Genomic DNA, 23,229 nt, shown 5'->3' with positions numbered 1-23,229 from the left:
AGGGAACTAGAGAGAGGTCAGATACAGAGGGAACTAGAGACAGTTCAGATACAGAGGGAACTAGAGAGAGGTCAGATACAGAGGGAACTAGAGAAAGAGGGAACTAGAGAGGTCAGATACAGAGGGAACTAGAGAGAGGTCAGATACAGAGGGAACTAGAGAGAGATCAGATACAGAGGGAACTAAAGAGAGGTCAGATACACAGGTAACTAGAGAGAGGTAAGATACAGAGGGAACTAAAGAGAGGTCAGATACAGAGGGAACTAAAGAGAGTTCAGATACAGAGGGACCTAGAGAGAGGTCAGATACACAGGTAACTAGAGAGAGGTCAGATACAGAGGGAACTAAAGAGAGGTCAGATACAGAGGGAACTAAAGAGAGTTCAGATACAGAGGGACCTAGAGAGAGGTCAGATACAGAGGGAACTAGAGACAGAGGGAACTAGAGAGGTCAGATACAGAGGGAACTAGAGAGAGGTCAGATACAGAGGGAACTAGAGAAAGATCAAATACAGAGGGAACTAAAGAGAGGTCAGATACAGAGGGAACTAAAGAGAGTTCAGATACAGAGGGACCTAGAGAGAGGTCAGATACAGAGGGAACTAGAGACAGTTCAGATACAGAGGGAACTAGAGAGAGGTCCAATACAGAGGGAACTAAAGAGAGGTCAGATACAGAGGGAATAAGAGACAGTTCAGATACAGAGGGAACTAAAGAGAGGTCAGATACAGAGAGAACTAGAGACAGTTCATAAACAGAGGGAACTAGAGAGAGGTCAGATACAGAGGGAACTAGAGACAGTTCAGATACAGAGGGAACTAGAATACAGAGGGAACTAGAGAGAGGTCAGATATAAAGTGAACTAGAGAGAGGTCAGATACAGAGGGAACTATAGAGAGGTCAGATACAGAGGGAACTAAAGAGAGGTCAGATACAGAGGGAACTAGAGATAGGTCATATACAGAGGGAACTAGAGAGAGGTCAGATACAGAGGGAACTAGAGAGAGTTCAGATACAGAGGGAACTAGAATACAGAGGGAACTTGAGAGAGGTCAGATACAAAGGGAACTAGAGAGAGATCAGATACAGAGGGAACTAAAGAGAGGTCAGATACAGAGGGAACTAAAGAGAGGTCAGATACAGAGGGAACTAGAGACAGTTCAGATACAGAGGGAACTAGAGAGAGGTCAGATACAGAGGGAACTAGAGACAGTTCAGATACAGAGGTTACTAGAATACAGAGGGAACTAGAGAGAGGTCAGATACAGAGGGAACTAGAGAGAGGTCAGATACAGAGGGAACTAGAGAGAGATCAGATACAGAGGGAACTAAAGAGAGGTCAGATACAGAGGGAACTCGAGAGAGGTCAGATACAGAGGGAACTAGAGAGAGGTCAGATACAGAGGGAACTACAGAGAGGTCAGATACAGAGGGAACTAGAGAGAGGTCAGATACAGAGGGAACTAGAGAGAGGTGAGATACAGAGGGAACTAGAGAGGTCAGATACAGAGGGAACTAGAGACAGTTCAGATACAGAGGGAACTAGAGAGAGGTCAGATACAGAGGGAACTAGAGACAGTTCAGATACAGAGGGAACTAGAAAACAGAGGGAACTAGAGAGAGGTCAGATACAAAGGGAACTAGAGACAGTTCAGATACAGAGGGAACTAGAGAGAGGTCAGATACAGAGGGAACTAGAGAGAGGTCAGATACAGAGGGAACTAGAGAGAGGTCAGATACAGAGGGAACTAGAGAGAGGTCAGATACAAAGGGAACTAGAGAGAGGTCAGATACAGAGGGAACTAGAGAGAGGTCAGATACAGAGGGAACTAGAATACAGAGGGAACTAGAGAGAGATCAGATACAGAGGGAACTAGAGAGAGGTCAGATACAGAGGGAACTAGAGACAGTTCAGATACAGAGGGAACTAGAGAGAGGTCAGATACAGAGGGAACTAGAGACAGTTCAGATACAGAGGGAACTAGAGAGAGGTCAGATACAGAGGGAACTAGAGACAGTTCAGATACAGAGGGAACTAGAATACAGAGGGAACTAGAGTGAGGTCAGATACAAAGGGAACTAGAGAGAGGTCAGATACAGAGGGAACTAAAGAGAGGTCAGATACAGAGGGAACTAGAGAGAGGTCAGATACAGAGGGAACTAGAGACAGTTCAGATACAGAGGGAACTAGAGAGAGGTCAGATACAGAGGGAACTAGAAAGAGGTCAGATACAGAGGAAACTGGGGAGAGGTCAGATACAGAGAGAGCTAGAGAGAGGTCAGATACAGAGGCAACTAGAGAGGTCAGATACAGAATAAGACAGAGGGAACTAGAGAGAGGTCAGACACAGAGGGAGATAGAGAGAGGTCAGATACAGAGGAAACTATAGAGAGGTCAGATACAGAGATAAGTAGAGAGAGGTCAGATACAGAGAGAGCTAGAGAGAGGTCAGATACAGAGGCAACTAGAGAGGTCAGATACAGAATAAGACAGAGGGAACTAGAGAGAGGTCAGACACAGAGGGACCTAGAGAGAGGTGAGATACAGAGGGAATGAGAGAGGTCAGATATAGAGGGAACTAGAGAGAGTTCAGATACAGAGGTAACTAGAGAGAGGTCAGATACAGAGGGAACTAGAGAGAGGTCAGATACAGAGGGAACTAGAGAGGTCAGATACAGCGGGAACTAGAGAGAGGTGAAATACAGAGGGAACTAGAGAGAGGTCAGATACAGAGGGAACTAGAGAGGTCAGATACAGAGGGAACTAGAGAGGTCAGATACAGAGGGAACTAGAGAGAGGTCAGATACAGGGGGAACTAGAATACAGCGGGAACTAGAGACAGATCAGATACAGAGGGAACTAGAGAGAGGTCAGATACAGAGGGAACTAGAGAGAGGTCAGATACAGAGGGAACTAGAGAGAGTTCAGATACAGAGGGAACTAGAATACAGAGGGAACTTGAGAGAGGTCAGATACAAAGGGAACTAGAGAGAGATCAGATACAGAGGGAACTAAAGAGAGGTCAGATACAGAGGGAACTAAAGAGAGGTCAGATACAGAGGGAACTAGAGACAGTTCAGATACAGAGGGAACTAGAGAGAGGTCAGATACAGAGGGAACTAGAGACAGTTCAGATACAGAGGTTACTAGAATACAGAGGGAACTAGAGAGAGGTCAGATACAGAGGGAACTAGAGAGAGGTCAGATACAGAGGGAACTAGAGAGAGATCAGATACAGAGGGAACTAAAGAGAGGTCAGATACAGAGGGAACTCGAGAGAGGTCAGATACAGAGGGAACTAGAGAGAGGTCAGATACAGAGGGAACTACAGAGAGGTCAGATACAGAGGGAACTAGAGAGAGGTCAGATACAGAGGGAACTAGAGAGAGGTGAGATACAGAGGGAACTAGAGAGGTCAGATACAGAGGGAACTAGAGACAGTTCAGATACAGAGGGAACTAGAGAGAGGTCAGATACAGAGGGAACTAGAGACAGTTCAGATACAGAGGGAACTAGAAAACAGAGGGAACTAGAGAGAGGTCAGATACAAAGGGAACTAGAGACAGTTCAGATACAGAGGGAACTAGAGAGAGGTCAGATACAGAGGGAACTAGAGAGAGGTCAGATACAGAGGGAACTGGGGAGAGGTCAGATACAGAGAGAGCTAGAGAGAGGTCAGATACAGAGGCAACTAGAGAGGTCAGATACAGAATAAGACAGAGGGAACTAGAGAGAGGTCAGACACAGAGGGAGATAGAGAGAGGTCAGATACAGAGGAAACTATAGAGAGGTCAGATACAGAGATAAGTAGAGAGAGGTCAGATACAGAGGGAACTAAAGAGAGGTCAGATACAGAGGGAACTAAAGAGAGGTCAGATACAGAGGGACCTAGAGAGAGGTGAGATACAGAGGGAATGAGAGAGGTCAGATATAGAGGGAACTAGAGAGAGTTCAGATACAGAGGTAACTAGAGAGAGGTCAGATACAGAGGGAACTAGAGACAGTTCAGCTACAGAGGGAACTAGAGAGAGGTGAGATACAGAGGGAACTAGAGAGAGTTCAGATACAGAGGGAACTAGAGAGGTCAGATACAGCGGGAACTAGAGAGAGGTGAAATACAGAGGGAACTAGAGAGAGGTCAGATACAGAGGGAACTAGAGTGGTCAGATACAGAGGGAACTAGAGAGGTCAGATACAGAGGGAACTAGAGAGAGGTCAGATACAGGGGGAACTAGAATACAGCGGGAACTAGAGAGAGATCAGATACAGAGGGAACTAGAGAGAGGTCAGATACAGAGGGAACTAGAGAGAGGTCAGATACAGAGGGAACTAGAGAGAGGTCAGATACAGAGGGAACTAGAGAGAGGTCAGATACAGAGGGAACTAGAGAGATGTCAGATACAGAGGGAACTAGAGACAGTTCAGATACAGAGGGAACTAGAGAGAGGTCAGATACAGAGGGAACTAGAGAGAGGTCAGATACAGAGGGAACTAGAGAGAGGTCAGATACAGAGTGATGTGATGTGATGGGACTTGTCTTGCAGTGTGTGTGATGGTGTATGTGATGTGATGGGACTTGTCTTGCTGTGTGTGTAATGTGTGTGTGATGTGATGGGACTTGTCTTGCGGTGTGTGTAATGTGATGGGACTTGTCTTGCGGTGTGTGATGTGTGTGTGATGTGATGGGACTTGACTTGTGGTGAGTGTGATGTGTGTGTGATATGGTGGGACTGGTCTTGAGGTGTGTGAGTTTGCACACATTTTATTACGTTTGCAATCGCAACAAATAATCTGCTCAGACCCCAACCAAGGAGCATCAAAAGTCGTGCTATAAGTTCTCAGACAAGCCAAAGGTTCCTAGATGCCCTTCCAGACTCCCTCTGCCAACCCAAGGACGTCAAAGGACAAAAATCAGTTAACCACCTAACTGAGGAACTCAATTTAACCTTGTGTAATACACTAGATGCAGTTGCACCCCTAAAAACAAAAAACATTTGTCATAAGAAACTAGCTCCCTGGTATACAGAAAATACCATAGCACTGAAGAAAGCTCCCAGATAATTTGAAAGGAAATGGCTCTGCACCAGTCTTCCAACTAGCTTGGAAAGACAGTACCGTGCAGCCCTCACTGCTGCTCGATCATCCTATGTTTCCAACTTAATTGAGGAAAATAAGAACAATCCCAAATTTATTTTTGATACTGTCGCAAAGCTAACTAGGAAGCAGCATTCCCTAAGAGAGGATGGCTTTCATTTCATCAGTGATACATTCATGAACTTCTTTGAGGAAAAGATCATGATCATTAGAAAGCAAATTACGGACTCCTCTTTAAATCTGCATATTCCTCCAAATCTCAGTTGTCCTGAGTCTACACAACTCTGCCAGGACCCAGGATCAAGAGAGACACTCAAGTGTTTTACTACTATATCTCTTGACACAATGATGAAAATAATCATGGCCTCTAAACCTTCAAGCTGCATACTGGACCCTATTCCAACTAAACTACTGAAAGATCTGCTTCCTGTGCTTGGCCCTCATATGTTGAACATAATAAACGGCTCTCTATCCACTGGATGTGTACCAAACTCACTAAAAGTGGCAGTGAAAAAGCCTCTCTTGAAAAAGCCAAACTTTGACCCAGAATATATAAAAAACTATCGGCCTATATCGAATCTTCAGTTCCTCTCAAAAATATTAGAAAAAGCTGTTGCGCAGCAACTCACTGCCTTCCTGAAGACAAACAATCTATACACAACGCTTCAGTCTGTTTTTAGACCCCATCATAGCACTGAGACTGCACTTGTGAAGGTGGTAAATTACCTTTCAATGGCGTCAGACCGAGGCTCTGCATCTGTCCTCGTGCTCCTAGACCTTAGTGCTGCTTTTGATACCATCAATCACCACAGTCTTTTGGAGAGATTGGAAACCCAAATTGGTCAACACGGACAAGTTCTGGCCTGGTTTAGATCTTATCTGTCAGAAAGATATCAGTTTGTCTCTGTGAATGGTTTGTCCTCTGACAAATCAACTGTAAATTTCGGTGTTCCGCAAGGTTCCGTTTTAGGACCACTATTGTTTTCACTATATATTCAAAAACATAATGTTAACTTTCACTGCTATGCGGATGACACACAGCTGTACATTTCAATGAAACATGGTGAAGCCCCAAAATTGCCCTCGCTAGAAGCCTGTGTTTCAGACATAAGGAAGTGGATGGCTGCAAACTTTCTACCTTTAAACTCAGACAAAACAGAGATGCTTGTTCTAGGTCACAAGAAAGAAAGAGATCTTCTGTTGAATCTGACAATTAATCTTGATGGCTGTACAGTCATCTCAAATAAAACTGTGAAGGACCTCGGCATTACTCTGGACCCTGATCTCTCTTTTGACGAACATATCAAGACTGTTTCAAGGACAGCTTTTTTCTATCTACGTAATATTGCAAAAATCTGAAACTTTCTGTCCAAAAATGATGCAGAAAAATGAATCCATGCTTTTATTACTTCTAGGTTAGACTACTGCAATGCTCTACTTTCCAGCTGCCTGGATAAAGCACTAAATAAACTTCAGTTAGTGCTAAATACGGCTGCTAGAATCCTGACTAGAACCAAAAAAATTGATCATATTACTCCAGTGCTAGCCTCCCTACACTGGCTTCCTGTCAAGGCAAGGGCTGATTTCAAGGTGTTACTGCTAACCTACAAAGCATTACATGGGCTTGCTCCTACCCATCTCTCTGATTTGGTCCTGCCGTACATGCCTACACGTATGCTACGGTCACAAGACGCAGGCCTCCTAATTGTCCATAGAATTTCTAAGCAAACAGCTGGAGGCAGGGCTTTCTCCTATAGAGCTCCATTTTTATGGAATGGTCTGCCTACCCATGTGAGAGACGCAGACTCGGTCTCAACCTTTAATTTTAAGTCTTTACTGAAGACTACTCAATCATATGACCTACCTATCATATGATCAGCTGATGTAAGAAGGGCTATATGAATACATTTGCTTTGATTTGTGTGATGTGATGGGACTGGTCTTGTGGTGTGTGTGTGATGTGATGGGACTGGTCTTGCGGTGTGTGTGTGATGTGATGGGACTGGTCTTGTGGTGTGTGTGTGATGTGATGGGACTGGTCTTGTGGTGTGTGTGTGATGTGATGGGACTGGTCTTGTGGTGTGTGTGTGATGTGATGGGACTGGTCTTGTGGTGTGTGTGTGATGTGATGGGACTGGTCTTGTGGTGTGTGTGTGATGTGATGGGACTGGTCTTGTGGTGTGTGTGTGATGTGATGGGACTGGTCTTGTGGTGTGTGTGATGTGATGGGACTGGTCTTGTGGTGTGTGTGTGATGTGATGGGACTGGTCTTGTGGTGTGTGTGTGATGTGATGGGACTGGTCTTGTGGTGTGTGTGTGATGTGATGATACTGGTCTTGTGGTATGTGTGTGATGTGATGGGACTGGTCTTGTGGTGTGTGTGTGAGATGTGATGGGACTGGTCTTGCGGTGTGTGTGTGATGTGATGGGACTGGTCTTGCGGTGTGTGTGTGATGTGATGGGACTGGTCTTGTGGTGTGTGTGTGTGATGTGATGGGACTGGTCTTGTGGTGTGTGTGTGAGATGTGATGGGACTGGTCTTGCGATGTGTGTGTGATGTGATGGGACTGGTCTTGTGGTGTGTGTGTGATGTGATGGGACTGGTCTTGTGGTGTGTGTGTGATGTGATGGGACTGGTCTTGTGGTGTGTGTGATGTGATGGGACTGGTCTTGTGGTGTGTGTGTGTGATGTGATGGGACTGGTCTTGTGGTGTGTGTGATGTGATGGGACTGGTCTTGTGGTGTGTGTGTGATGTGATGGGACTGGTCTTGTGGTGTGTGTGTGATGTGATGGGACTGGTCTTGTGGTGTGTGTGTGATGTGATGGGACTGGTCTTGCGCTGTGTGTGTGATGTGATGATACTGGTCTTGTGGTATGTGTGTGATGTGATGGGACTGGTCTTGTGGTGTGTGTGTGAGATGTGATGGGACTGGTCTTGCGGTGTGTGTGTGATGTGATGGGACTGGTCTTGTGGTATGTGTGTGTGATGTGTGCGATGTGAGTTGACGGAATGCGATGCAGACAGAGGCCTGTTTTTCCACACCCTGGCCAATCCGGCCATACAGGAAGGAGCTGAACGATCTAGGGCACACAGGGGCCACTAAGGGAGCCGGGATGACATGTTACAGACCGACACACCCCTTCACGCCATGGGTCAGGGGGTCAAAGGTCACTCACTGTACAGTGTCAGTATAGGGTCTCAGGTAGGGCTGTGGAGGTTACTGTCATGCAAAATACTTCTGGTCTCACGGTAACGGACCGTTAATTAACATAAACATGTTTAACATCTCCAGGCACAAGCTGCTGATACGGGCCTTTGGAACATCTACATTTTAAAAAGTCTAATAAATCTATTTAATATAAATCCATTATTTATTGTAGTCAGGTCTAAGAAACATTATGATATGAAGAAAAGGTATTTCAGAAGAACAGAATATGAGTTGGTCTACTGTGTGTTATCTGGCTGTGCTCCTGCCATAGGCTGTAGGCTTGTTTATTTAGTACCATTATTTTATATTATATAGTAAGAATATTAGAATTGAACTTAGCTGAATAAAATAGAAAGGATATTTTTCCCATTCCGGAGTGAGTACCCATATGAGTGGCTATGTTGAGCATACGTGATCATTTGAAACAGGTCCAATATGCTAGATTTTAGAGTTATTTGGAAACTTAAGTTGTGAATGATACAAACCTTAGAATGTCTTCAAAACATATATGAGTTGCATGATGTGACTATAGGCTATTGATGATTTGAGAAAGTAGCAAAAAAAGCTTGGGTATGTTCCTTGCCTCTTCTTCCACCCTGTTCTCTCATCAAGTGATCATATTTTCACCCATCAGACTTTTTTTCAATTTAATCTTGTCTTTCCTAATATGCCAAATTAGTTTTGATTTAGAATGGTCCATTATTAACTGGGAAGGAATATGTCAGGGGGAAAGACATGGTGCTGTGCACTTTCCAACCAAGCTACTTGGGTTTTATAGCGGAACATTTGTTTCACATGATTAGCTGAGAAATAAATATGACACTTATTTTACTCCACACATCAACCACTGTTTGAGGAGCATGCTCTCACTGCACAACAGGTGATATTACGCCCAAATGTTATATGCCATGGGTTCTCCAACCCTGGTCCTGCAAAACATTCCTTGTGAAATCCATTCGGGAACATCGATAGTAACATGTTTTCAAAAATAAACCTATTTCACTAAACTGTTGACAGCCCCTCTGCCTGCTCCAGAAAGTAATTAAGGAGAGTGGAGGAGATTGAAAGGCACAGTGGTGAGATATTCTGTATAGCTAAAGTTAATGTTTTAGCCTATGAATTATGATTTTTTTTTTTTAAATGCTCTATTACTAATTACAAATACAAATTCACTATCATTGTAGGCTAACTGTATGCCGCCCTGCACATTAAATGAACCAAGAGCATTGCCTAGGGCTATACAGTGCCTTCGGAAAGTATTCAGACCCCTTAACTTTTTCCACATTTTGTTACGTTACAGCCTTATTCTAAAATCGGTTAAATAAATATGTGTCGAGGCACAGATCTGACGAAAGGTAAAAATAACATTTCTGTAGCATTGAAGGTCCCCACAGTGGCCTCCATCATTCATAAATGGAAGAAGTTTGGAACCACCAAGACTCTTCCCAGAGCTGGCCCCCCGGCCAAACTGAGCAATCGCAATCGGGGGAGAAGGGCTTTGGTCAGGGAGGTCACCAAGAACCTGAAGGTCACTCTGTCAAAGCTCTAGAGTTCCTCTGTGGAGATGGGAGAACATTCCAGAAGGACAACCATCTCTGCAGCACTCCCCCAAGCATGCCTTTATGGTAGTGTCCAGACGGAAGCCATTCCTCAGTAAAAGGCACATGACAGCCGGCTTGTAGTTTGCTCACTATAACTATGTGCTAGACAGCAAAATCACATACAACATGAGATTTCAAGTGGGTGGTGAAAGTTACAAAATGAAGGACATCTGAAAAAACAGGGGTCTGTTCAGAAGTGTGCCACCTTCACATAGATATATGTTTTGTAGAACAGAAGTGATGTTCCGTCGTGTAGAATTAGCCATAACATCAAGTCTACTCTTTCTATTTCTATGTGCAACATTCTGAACAGGGAAGGTGGAAAAATATTCCATTCTTCCCATGAGCAAGGCATTTAACCCCAGTGTTGTGAAGTACTTAAGTTAAAATACTTTAAAGTACTACTTAAGTAGTTTTTGGGGGTATGCGTACTTAACTTTACTATTTATATTTTTGATAACTTTTACTTCTACTTCACTATATTCAGAAAGAAAATCATGTTCTTTTTATTTCATACATTTTCCCTGACACCCAAAAGTACTCGTTGCATTTTGAATGATTAACAGGACAGGAACATTATAAATTTCACGCACTTATCAAGAGAACTTCCCTGTTCATCTCTACTGCCTCTGATCTGCTTTGTTTGTAAATTGTTGGGAGCGTGCCCCGGCTATCCTTTTCCACCACTATTTAACACCAAACAACAACTGCTCCTTGGGCGCCGATGACGTGGACATAAATTAAGGCAGCACCTGGAAGACACATTTCAGTTGAAAGCATTGTTGTGCAACTGACTAGGTATTCCCTTTCCCTTCTGTAAACCTGACCACAACGTTCCATTTGGAGTGGGTGGTAAAAGCAACACTGTGAACTCAGTTGAATACACCCCAGGCCCAGGTAGTCAATCTAGCCGCACCGACTAACTAGTCGACAGGAAAGAAGAGCTTGTGACAGAGTGACTCATCCTCTCCGCTTCTGATTTCTTCATTCAAATTACTGAAATAACATGCATGAGTCACAACCATAATGATGCATAATTATCTATGGCAAAGACTAAGGAATGGTATCCGGAAGCATATTAGGAACTGTATCCGGATCAGTTGGATGTTTTCAAAGATGATCTGTGCTGGTGCTGAAAAACAGTGACAGAGTAGAAGTGCTGATCTAGGATCAGGTCCTCTCTGTCCCTATAGCCTAATTTAATGAACTATGTTCTAAAAGACTGATCCTAGATAAGCACTCTGCTGTGATACTTTGAGCTCTGGAGGACATGGGACTCACGGGACATCTGAACCTAGACCAGCACTTAAACGCTGTTCATTACCAGCAACTGGGACTGTGAGAACCAATAATTTATTACATTATGTAAGCCATATTACTATAGAGCCTAACTATCGTACTGAATTATTGAACAACACCAGGCAGTGGTGGTGTTTGTAGGCGAGAATTCTACTCTTGGAGGAAGTAAAGGGTTTGTTCATCCAGAAATGTGACATCTTTGATGTTTTCATACCTCAAGAAAAGGTTGGGGAAAGGATGCTTGTTGCACCATCAGTATTGTAGGTCCTGCGACATGCATGTCTCATTACGAAATGAATGAGGAAGTTTGACACCATCTAATTAGATGAAATTAGATGACATTAGATATAATTAGGCCAACCTTTATAATTTCTTTAGTTTCCATGTCTCCTAATACAAATAGCAGGATCATATAGGCCTACACAACAGATGGCAATAACAGGTTAAGCGTTCAGCTACACCTAGGACAACTTTTGTAAACATCTGACAAACTTTGACTAACAGATGAACTATCCCTTTAAAACTCATGCAATCCCTTTAAAATGGTCAACTAATAGACTTTTTTCTAGGTGCTGTATTTATGCTAAAACTGAAAAGTAGTATATCAAACACCTGAAGACATTCAATGAAAACGGTAGATGCACTCCCACAATTTCAACCAATTTAACACGGTCAATAAATCAGGGGTGCATGGTGGTTTGAATCTTGTACGGAGGTGTGTACATTTCCAAACATTGTTGCTGTTCGCTGTATCTTCTAGCCATTGGCACTGTTGCAAGCTCCTATTGCAAAGAGTAGAGCAGTATAGTTGTGGGCAAGCTCAAAACTGACCATGGCAGTGTTCCAACCCTCACAAAATACCTCATTTCCTGGTCTCTTTATTGTTACTGAGCATATAAAGGACAGGTAAAGGGAAACTAGCCATTGGTTTCACCTATCCAGTCGTTCCAGGCTTGTGGTCAAGCAATAAAGGAGATAAGGAGGCAAGGAAGGGGCACTCTGAATGACCGTATCCTGGGATTTCTTTATTCTGTATCTGCTAAAAATATTTGTATCACTTATACAGCGCACAGGCTTTTAGTTTGGCAACCTTTTACACCCCTGCTGGCTTACCCCTAGAAGCCTTGAAACACATCACTTATTAGCAGTTCAGCACATCAGCATTTCTCCTAAACCTTTACCATCATAGTAGACATTGAACGCTTATGACCAAACTGGCTAAAACTCTATTGTTAGCTGATGGTAGCTATTGCTGCCCAAATGCTAACCTGAGTGCTAACGTTACTAGCAGCAGTAATAGTAAATCCAGGTATAGTGGATAACACAAACATTGGCTACCATGATATCCTACAAGTTATATTGGCCAATGAAGATCAGGCAGTTCAACTAAAAGACATACCTTGAAATAAACAATTACATGAATCAGATTTGTATTTGACCATTCATTTCTGCAAAACGTGCAATGTTGATGGAGTTGTTGTAGCTTGCTAGCTTATTGCATGCTAGACCCGAGTGGGCCAGTTCATTATGCATAGACCGGTGCACTTAGATAGCTGGCTATCTTTGATTGTTATCATCTACTAGCAAAATAACATGACCAAACTTTTTGGGTACTTTAGTACCTACTTATCCGATTCAGTCCATCACCGAAGCCACCAGCAGGCTGTTTCTTTCGTCATGTCAAAGCCACAATGTATTGTTGCTACTGTATATGACTTTTTGATCAATGTAATTCAAAATGCGAAAATAGAAATGTATAATTATTTTAAAAAAATGTAAACTTTTGACATTTTTTAGATGGAATATAATTTGTGAAATATATATTGTGCAGGATGCAGAGAGGAATTTCTAAAAGTGATCATTTGCCCTAACTTAATGAGAAGGGGAAGGGGGAGAAGGATGCAGAGAGGATTTTCTAAAAGTGATCATTTGCCCTAACTTAATGAGAAGGGGAAGGGGGAGAAGGATGCAGAGAGGATTTTCTAAAAGTGATCATTTGCCCTAACTTAATGAGAAGGGGAAGGGGGAGAAGGATGCAGAGAGGAATTTCTAAAAGTGATCATTTGCCCTAACTTAATGAGAAGGGGAAGGGGGAGAAGGATGCAGAGAGGATTTTCTAAAAGTGATCATTTGCCCTAACTTAATGAGAAGGGGAAGGGGGAGAAGGATGCAGAGAGGATTTTCTAAAAGTGATCATTTGCCTTAACTTAATGAGAAGGGGAAGGGGGAGAAGGATGCAAACAGGAATTTCTAAAAGTGATAATTTGCCTTAACTGCTCACAGACAAGCAGGAAAGAGAAGGAATAAAAACTTCACGGCATCATGTCTCAAGAATGTCAGCAATGAGCTTACGGACCACATCCCGACACACAACAGTCGGAGACGGAATCACATCCAGACCTATAACAAAGCTGGAAAAACGAGAGGGTGGAATGCTGGTGGAGTGAGAGAGAAGGGGGCCTTCTCCGAAACGACGGAGCCCAATGAGCGGCTGGCTCCCTATCACATCACATGACGCAATACCAAAAATGGCTCAGAAATGGCTCCCGACTGCCAAGAAATTCCGAAAAGGAACGAGAGAGAGCGAGAGACAGAGCAAGAGAAAACACAAGGCGATGTGTTTTACTGCATCTCTGGCTGGGTCACTACAAGTACAGAACAGACATAAAACAAATCAGACCTGGAATGACCCTCTCCATGGAAAGAGAGAGGGATAGAGAGAGAGACAGAGAGCGTATGAGAGAGAGGGAGGGAAATAAGCAACTTTACAAGGCGAAGAGATGTGGGGGAGGGGGAGAAACGGAGAGAAAGAAAGAGTCGGAAACAGAAGCAAACAGAGAGAAAATAAGAAAGGAATAGATAAAAACAGGGATAGAAGTGTCAGAAAGAGGGATAGGGGATGCAGGAAAGAAACCCTAAAAAGACAGTGATCGACTGATGGGGGGAAAAGAGAGAAACTGGAACAACAGAATAGGCCTGGATAGACACCAGTGATTCAGAAAACTTGAATGTCCTCAAATGTCCACAATTCATCTTGCAGCAGTCATAAAACATTTAACATTGAAAAATGTCAAATAAATAGCAAAGGATATTTACAAAAAAATAGGCAGGGTAAGTGCAATTTCATAGTACTAGGGGGCGGCAGGGTAGGGTGGTTAGAGTGGTGGACTAGTAACCGGAAGGTTGCAAGTTCAAATCCCCTAGCTGACAAATCTGTCGTTCTGCCCCTGAGCAGGCAATTAACCCACTGTTCCTAGGCCGTCATTGAAAATAAGAATTTGTTCTTAACTGACTTGCCTTGCCTTAAAGGTTTTTAAAAAAAGTGCAATTAGTCCAACATTTGTTAAGTTGCAGAATTGCATTTGGAATAAAAGAGTACTTGGTGGTCATCTGATTTCACTCTTAATTCCCCTCTCCTTCATTTCCCTCTGTCATAAACCTCCATTGTCATATTTTGCAGTTTTAAAAGATAATTTCCTGCAATTCTACACATTATTCCAACGAACAAGAAGAAAATTTGCTGCTACAGCCATTGTTCACGCTCATGCTCCTCGCTCACCCAATTCTTTACTACTAGCTAGTGATAGTGATGCACAAGCTAGGCCTACTTGAAACATCGCCATCTACTGGCAGCATTTACCCGCCAGAAGATCAAAAACCCCATAATAAAAAGATGCTAGAAAACCCTACTAGATTTCTGCACAACTAAACAGAATTTATTGTGTTTTATTTTATTTAGTTTTTGAAGATAAGCTATTTTCTTCATTATTATATTTTAATAAACTGTTTTTCGCCCCCCAAAATGATTTGTTTCAGTTCACATTTACTATAATAACCTTGGTCTCCACACACACACCCCTCTCCAGGCCCCACCGCAAAGCGAGAGAGGCAGGGGCGGCCTGCCCTTTTGCTGGGTCCCTTGCTGGGGGGAAAGGGGAAAGACGAAGAGGCAAGGAGAGCCCCCCCCCCCCCCCCCCCCCCCCACACACACACACACACACACAGCCCTGTCTCTCCAGAGCTCGGGAGGGATTAAGTGCTATCGCTCTCTCGCAAACACACACACACACTAGCACACACACACTCTGAATTAGCAAGGACAGGACCTGACAGACAACAGACATGTGGGTGACGTGAGTGTGTAAGCACTTAGCTCTGGTCCCCGTTACATAACCAAAACCCAAAAGTACAAACCTTGGCAACGTGTACTATGCTTCAATCACCTGCAGGTAATGATGTTGTAACACCTTCTTTGTATCATCATTATGGCCGGATACAAAAGCATTCTATTTCCACTAACTCATACTTACTCACTCATACTATTTACAATGTAACTAACTCATACTTACTCACTCATACTATTTACAATGTAACTACCTCATACTTACTCACTCATACTATTTACAATGTAACTAACTCATACAGGGACCAAACCAAGCCAGGTGGGTTTCTCCTTTTTCTCAACCCACTGGTGGGCCCTGCATGCAACGCGTTTCCAAGAAGTCACATTATTCTACATGACTAGCCCGGCTATACTTACACACAGTATGCTTTACCTGTGACGTGTTGAGTGTTCGAACCATCAATCACAGGACATTTCAACGTGTGCCAAACACTAGTAGGTGGAACTTAACGTGTCATTACTCCCAACAACAACTTAACACGTGCACTATATACAGCATATGGCAAACACCCACACAAAAGCCCAGCTTTCTGTGTCAAATAAAGGGTAGCTCTATAGGAGGCCTAAACTGTTACATATGGGAGAGGAGGAAGTAACCAATTACAGTGGTCATGGAGGGGGTGGGTTGGATCACTGTACTGCTGTCGCAGGGTGGACAGAAAGCTAATAGACTGTACCAACACGACTGCTCGACCCTCGTACACAACCTGCCATTGTTGTGGCTGTGAATGGCTGGAACGTGAGCCTGAATTACAATGCCCTCGGCTACTGTTCTGGGTTCAGCTCTGGTTGTCCAGCTTTTTGGCCAACGACCCTATTTTGAAAATTCTTGCGACCCCAAACATGTGAAAAGTATTACACAATTAACAACCAATGTTTACTTTTTTTATTTGGGGCTAGGGCAGTCAATAGAAAAACATTCTAACAGTATTTCTGATTGTCTTCTCAACTCACCATCACATACTTTTAATGTGGGGCTACGACAGTCACTTACAAATGAGTCTGACATAAAGTATCTTATCTCACCTCCACTAATGAGATGGGTGTGCTGAGATGGGTGTGCTGAGGTGGGTGTGCTGAGATGGGTGTGCTTGATGCATGTCACGTCGGAGCTTCTAAAAGTCAGGGGTCAACAGTGCGCACCTCATCTCTGCAGTCACATCCAACCTGGTTCAATATTTGGTTTTAATGCAGACGAGAGCACTGATGGTGCTTTCAAAACAACTGATACGAGATCATGACATCAGTGGTCTTCAGGTCAGAAAGTCAGGGCTCCAGAAAGAATTCAGTTGGATGACCGTTCAAAAAAAGATTTTTCCCAGTCTTAGCATGTTTTTTTCCAGAGTTCCCAGTTGTCTTGAACGTGGCATCAATCAATCAATCAAATTTATTTTATATAGCCCTTCGTACATCAGCTGATATCTCAAAGTGCTGTACAGAAACCCAGCCTAAAACCCCAAACAGCAAGCAATGCAGGTGAAGAAGCACAGTGGCTAGGAAAAACTCCCTAGAAAGGCCAAAACCTAGGAAGAAACCTAGAGAGGAACCAGGCTATGTGGGGTGGCCAGTCCTCTTCTGGCTGTGCCGGGTGGAGATTATAACAAAACATGGTCAAGATGTTCAAATGTTCATAAATGACCAGCATGGTCGAATAATAATAAGGCAGAATAGTTGAAACTGGAGCAGCAGCACAGTCAGGTGGACTGGGGACAGCATTAATGCTCAGAGGGAGACGCCAGGGTATATTCCCTTTGAGTCAGGAACCAAAACTCCGTAGTGACACGCGAATGCATTCGGTCACATGACAGCTCGATCAGCTGTTTGATTTCACTTGCCGGCATGTTCAATTGACCCAGGACCACAGTCAAATGGATTGGGAAGTAGGTCCCAAAAGTAGGGTTGGGCGGTAACCAGACGTTCATATCCTCATACCATCCTTCTCTCACGCTGGGATTTACGGTATTACCAGCTTAGTACACAAGGGGCTCCAAAACCCCCCGCAAAAAAAATCCCATTGGCAGTCTACTGCAAGAATGCTAAAAAATTGTGCACAAATAATGGGGAATTTCCATGGAGGCTGCTAGCTAAATATGTTAACGAGCATAAACGGAAATTAACAAATTGCAAAGACAGGCAATCCAGCTATACGTTATAGGTAGATTATACATATATAGGTAGGAGCTACCAAATGTCATTTTTGGTGAGTGTGAATGAGATACATTGTGAAAATTAACAAAGTTTTGAGGCAAGCTTGTCTGAAGGAAGAACAGTACTGGGTACACACTGTTTCTGTTTGGAGTCTGGGAGTTTCTAGGACAAAGGGCCTGCCTGCTCTGCTCAGAGAAGATAGGGGAGGAGCATATGGGCCCAGAACTGAGAGGAGAAAAAAACACAAGGAAATCAAGCTGCAGTGGCAGCTGTACAGATAACTCATGCAAAGGTTTTTGACCTCTCAAACACTGCAGAAAGCTAAAACAATATGATGCGCCGTGACCTTATTCATTCAGCAACTTACTTACAGTACCAGTCAAAAGTTTGGACACACCTGCTCATTCAAGGGTTTCTCTTTATTTTGACTATGAAACTATGAAATAACACATATGGAATCATGTAGTAACCAAAAAAGTGTTAAATGTGGTAGTCACCTGGAATGCTTTTCCGATTACCAGGTATGACTTGTTAAAAGTTAATTTGTGGAATTTATTTCCCTCTTAATGTGTTTGAGCCAATCAGTTGTGTTGTGACAAGGTAGAAGGTGACAGAAGATAGCCCTATTTGGTAAAAGTCCATATGGTGGCAAGAATAGCTCAAAAATGCAAAGAGAAACGACAGTCCATCATTACTTTGTTAGTTTCTTCAAGTGCAGTCGCAAAAACCATCAAGCGCTATGATGAAACCGGATCTCATGAGGACCGTCACAGGAAAGGAAGACCCAGAGTTACCTCTGCTGCAGAGGATAAGTTCATTAGTTACCAGCCTCAGATATTGCAGCTCAAATAAATGCTTCACAGAGCTCAAGTAACAGACACATCTCAAAATTAACTGTTCAGAGTTGTTCATACCCCGGTATTCTGTATATACAGTATAGTGCCCAAACCTAGTACAATGTTACCACTGTGCCAGCTCCCCCTAAATGCTTTCTAATAAATGGCCTAAAGAAAAGCCCTGTCTGAAATGAAAACAATAAGATTAAGTAAGCGATATGGTCGAAGCTCCCATAAGACCATTGCAAAAGACTAGAGGGAATCACCACCATCACATTGCTGACTTAAGGCATCAGCATGCTCCAATTCAGCTGGCGCCTAGCCGAGTTCCAAACGAGTGTGCTCGCATACACCTTTAAAAGACCTTCACTTGACAAATTGTTAAAAAGCTGCAATAGTACTGATTGTCCATTTTGAGACGCCATAGCCACTTCCTCAAAACAGTCATAATTAATATAAGATAACTCAAGAAATCTGTCATTAATTTTGAAGTTTTTGCCGAGGAGATCTTAGTTTGGTATAGTATTTCTCAATGAAAAAATGTGCATGGAAATTACCTGTCTCTCATTGAATGAAAACAAAGTCTTTATTGAAAAATCCATACTATTGACCAGTCACCAATGAAGGGGCATAGACTTGCGACTTAGGCTTGCCTCAATAATTTTTTTTGTGTGCCTAAAGAGCCGAAAAAATCCTTACTGAAGTCCATAATGAACAAAAACATCACAAACTTTCTACATTATAAATGCAAACTCTTCCGAACTATTTTGACTGGGAAGCAACCGGATGCACTTATCCACTCAGTCAGATCTGAAAAAACTGAAGACGTGGGGGCTAGGGGAAGGGAATAGGCCAAGGAATGCGTTTTATTCATCCTGCTTTCTTTCGATCGTATCATGTTTATCCAAGATCTCCCATTCTCTAGGCTAGAGCTGCATGTACCATACATTGATTCTACAGGCCTCCAAACATGTCTGCTAGGCGACTTGACATCTCTACTTCCCTCATCATTACCTCTTTGGCAGAGGAAATGTGATTGAGCGAGGTAGTGTTGTGGGGAGAAATTTGGCATCCCGACTAGGTTCAGATAATCTTATTACACGGTCTTATACATAGCAACAAGGAACTGCACGTTCTAGCACGTTCTAGCAACAAGGAACTGCACGCATGTTGCTGTGTGCCACCGACTTAATTAGGGGCGTGCCGCTGTGTATCTTTTCAGTATGTTATCATGCGCTTATAAATGCTCTCGAGTGCATTATGAGGTGATAGTGATGGCAGAGAAGTAGGCATTGGTCGAAAAAGAAAGGAAATTCACAAGCACCACAATAACTACTCCACCCATGCTCTACCAAGGTTTTCCAGCACACAGCTTTGACCTGCTACAGTAGATATGTTTGTCTATTGTACTTCAAACTATGTGTAGGCAGGCTGCTTAGGATTCAAACTCTGGGTGTGCCGACATGGCCATACTCGTATTCGGAATCGTATCCGCAAGTTGACAGTTGATAGTCGGATCGGATGATACATAAGTGTTTTAATATACCTAATTAGATGTTGGCAAAATAACTCACTGCACATTCTCACTGCACATTCTCACTGCACATTCTCACTGCAAAAAAACCTGCAGACTTGGAGCAGCGTGCAGAGGGGTGGGTCTGTGTGCCTTCAACTTGCAGCAGGCAGCCAAGTTTGCTGTCACTCGGTCAGAATGTGCATCACCGGTTAAAATTTTCCCTACACTTGCCTCGCTTGTTAGATATTATGCACATTGATAGTTTAATAGCAAACGTCCTTGCCATGTGATTTATCATAGTAGCAGGCAGCAGCAATCTAAATTATCAGACCACATACGAGGAAAAGTGATCGGGTGAAATTATGAAGTGAGTGGATGGAGAAACAACTTCAATCGATCCAATCAAAGCAGCAGGATCAATGTACAGACCGCCCTTCTCTTTACACACAGGCAAACGAGCCAGTTAAGGTATTTCCGACCACGTAGAACCTCACATGAATCAAATCCAATTTTATTTGTTACATACACATGGTTAGCAGATGTTAATGTGAGTGTAGTGAAATGCTTGTGCTTCTAGTTCCGACAATGCAGTAATAACCAACGAGTAATCGAACCTAACAATTTCACAACAGCTACCTTATACACACAAGTGTAAAGGGATGACGAATATGTACATAAAGATATATGAATGAGTGATGGTACAGAATGGCATAGGCAAGATGCAGTAGATGGTATAGAGTACATTATATACATATGAGATGAGTAATGTAGGGTATGGAAACATTATATTAAGTGGCATTGTTTAAAGTGGCTAGTGATACATGTATTACATAAAGATGGCAAGATGCAGTAGGTGGTATAGAGTACAGTATATACATATGAGATGAGTTATGTAGGGTATATAAACATTATATTAAGTGGCATTGTTGAAAGTGGCTAGTGATACATTTTTTACATGTATGGCAGCAGCCACTCAATGTTAGTGGTGGCTGTTTAACAGTCTGATGGCCTTGAGATAGAAGCTGTTTTTCAGTCTCTCTGTCCCTGCTTTGATGCACCTGTACTGACCTCGCCTTCTGGATGATAGCGGGGTGAACAGGCAGTGGCTCGGGTGGTTGTTGTCCTTGATGATCTTTATGGCCTTCCTGTGACATCAGGTGGTGTAGGTGTCCTGGAGGGCAGGTAGTTTGCCCCCGGTGATGCGCTGTGCAGACCTCAATACCCTCTGGAGAGCCTTACGGTTGTGGGCGGAGCAGTTGCCGTACCAGGCGGTGATACAGCCCGACAGGATGCTCTTGATTGTGCATCTGTGAGTGCTTTTGGTGACAAGCCAAATTTCTAAGCCTACTGAGGTTGAAGAGGCGCTGCTGCGCCTTCTTCACCACGCTGTCTGTGTGGGTGGACCATTTCAGTTTGTCTGTGATGTGTACGTCGAGGAACTTAAAACTTTCTACCCTCTCCACTACTTTCCCGTCAATGTGGATAGGAGGGTGCTCCCTCTGCTGTTTCCTGAAGTCCACGATCATCTCCTTTGTTTTGTTTACGTTGAGTGTGAGGTTATTTTCCTGACACCTCCTCCCTGTAGGCCGTCTCGTCATTGTTGGTAATCAAGCCTACCACTGTAGTGTCGACTGCAAACTTGATGATTGAGTTGGAGGCGTGCAAGGCCACTCAGTCGTGGGTGAACAGGGAGTACAGGAGAGGGCTCAGAACGCACCCTTGTGGGGCCCCAGTGTTGAGGATTAGCGGGGTGGAGATGTTGTTACCTACCCTCACCACCTGGGGGCGGCCCGTCAGGAAGTCCAGTACCCAGTTGCACAGGGCGGGTACTATGTTGTTAAATGCTGAGCTGTAGTCGATGTCAGGTAGGGTGGTGATATGGTCCTTGACTAGTCTCTCAAAGCACTTCATGATGACGGAAGTGAGTGCTACAGAGCGGTAGTCATTTAGCTCAGCTACCTTAGATTTCTTGGGAACAGGAACAATGGTGGCCCTCTTGAAGCATGTGGGAACAGCAGACTGGGATAAGTATTGATTGAATATGTCCGTAAACACACCAGCCAGCTGGTCTGCGCATGCTCTGAGAACGCGGCTGGGGATGCCGTCTGGGCCTGCAGCCTTGCGAGGGTTAACACGTTTAAATGTTTTACTCACTTCGGCTGCAGTGAAGGAGAGTTCGCAGGTTTTGGTAGCGGGCCGTGTCAGTGGCACTGTATTGTCCTCAAAGCGAGTAAAGAAGTTGTTTAGTCTGTCTGGGAGCAAGACATCCTGGTCTGCGACAGGGCTGGTTTTCTTTTTGTAATCCGGGATTGACTGTAGTCCCTGCCACATACCTCTTGTGTCTGAGCCGTTGAATTGCAACTCTACTTTGTCTCTATACTGACGCTTAGCTTGTTTGATTGCCTTGCGGAGGGAATAGCTACACTGTTTGTATCTGTTTGTATTCGGTCATGTTTCCGGTCACCTTGCCCTGGTTAAAAGCAGTGGTCCGCGCTTTCAGTTTTGCGCGAATGCTGCCCTCAATCCACGGTTTCTAGTTGGGGAATGTTTTAATAGTTGCTGTGGGTACGACATCGCCAATGCACTTGCTAATGAACTCGCTCACCGAATCAGCGTATTCGTCAATGTTGTTGTTTGACGCAATGCGGAACATATCCCAATCCACGTGATCGAAGCAATCTTGAAGCGTGGAATCAGATTGGTCGGACCAACGTTGAACAGACCTGAGAGCGGGAGCTTCCTGTCTTAGTTTCTGTCTATAGGCTGGACGCAAAGACAGTACAGTATGGTTTAGAAACTCTGTGACTGACAGATATGAGAAAGATGCTTGCTGGCACCCGAATACAAACAATACTCGGCTCACAAACGGATCCAGAAAATTGCCCATATCCATTACTTGTTTTGTCCGACTAATCAGCACACCCCTCATTCAAACCTTTTCAAACAGCCTAATTTATTCAAAGTGTATATAACATGCCACTCTGTACATCCCACACTTGACATATACATAATACAAGCCTATATTGCATGTTTACACCCTGACTAGACCAGCCACATCGCGTGCGCGATCATTGCAAAATAAATGTACACATACAGTATATGTTATTCCGTCATTTCATCCAAACTGCTCACAGGCGTCTGCATAGCCAGGCGCTAAAATAAAACATTTATTATATTTGAGACGCTAGAAGTGCTGCAAGTACTGCCTCTCCCATCTACTCATTGGGTTTCAGGAGAATACTAACCCACGTGGGTGAGAGCTTATTCATAGAAAATTAACTAGAAACTAACTTAGTAGGTTTCCCCTTTAACTGTGGATTAATTGTCAGAGTAGAGACTCGA

The 23,229-nt window shown here is 43.5% G+C and overlaps 1 protein-coding gene across 9 annotated transcripts in view; it reads right to left on the bottom strand.

The window, feature by feature from the left end:
- LOC110528497 (vitamin D3 receptor B) overlaps positions 1-23,229 on the bottom strand; it is a 163,106-nt gene that overhangs the window by 132,729 nt on the left and 7,148 nt on the right. For 2 of the 9 annotated variants that reach the window (XM_090241862.1, XM_090241864.1), the window contains exon 3: positions 5,821-5,907. The exons of 5 other annotated variants lie outside the window; for them this stretch is intronic. In XM_090241862.1, the coding sequence (XP_090097988.1) occupies positions 5,821-5,851 (31 nt within the window). In that variant the 5' untranslated portion in view covers positions 5,852-5,907. Of the gene's footprint in view, positions 1-5,820; positions 5,974-23,229 lie in introns of all 9 variants that reach the window. 2 more of the 9 variants (XM_090241863.1, XM_090241865.1) reach the window with 1 other exon arrangement.

This window comes from Oncorhynchus mykiss, chromosome 7, assembly GCF_057628025.1.
Source record: "Oncorhynchus mykiss isolate SJ-2025 chromosome 7, ASM5762802v1, whole genome shotgun sequence".
In the NCBI taxonomy this organism is placed as follows: domain Eukaryota; kingdom Metazoa; phylum Chordata; class Actinopteri; order Salmoniformes; family Salmonidae; genus Oncorhynchus; species Oncorhynchus mykiss.
The sequence above is the reverse complement of the archived record's forward strand: the minus strand, read 5'-3'. Positions and strand labels throughout refer to the sequence as shown.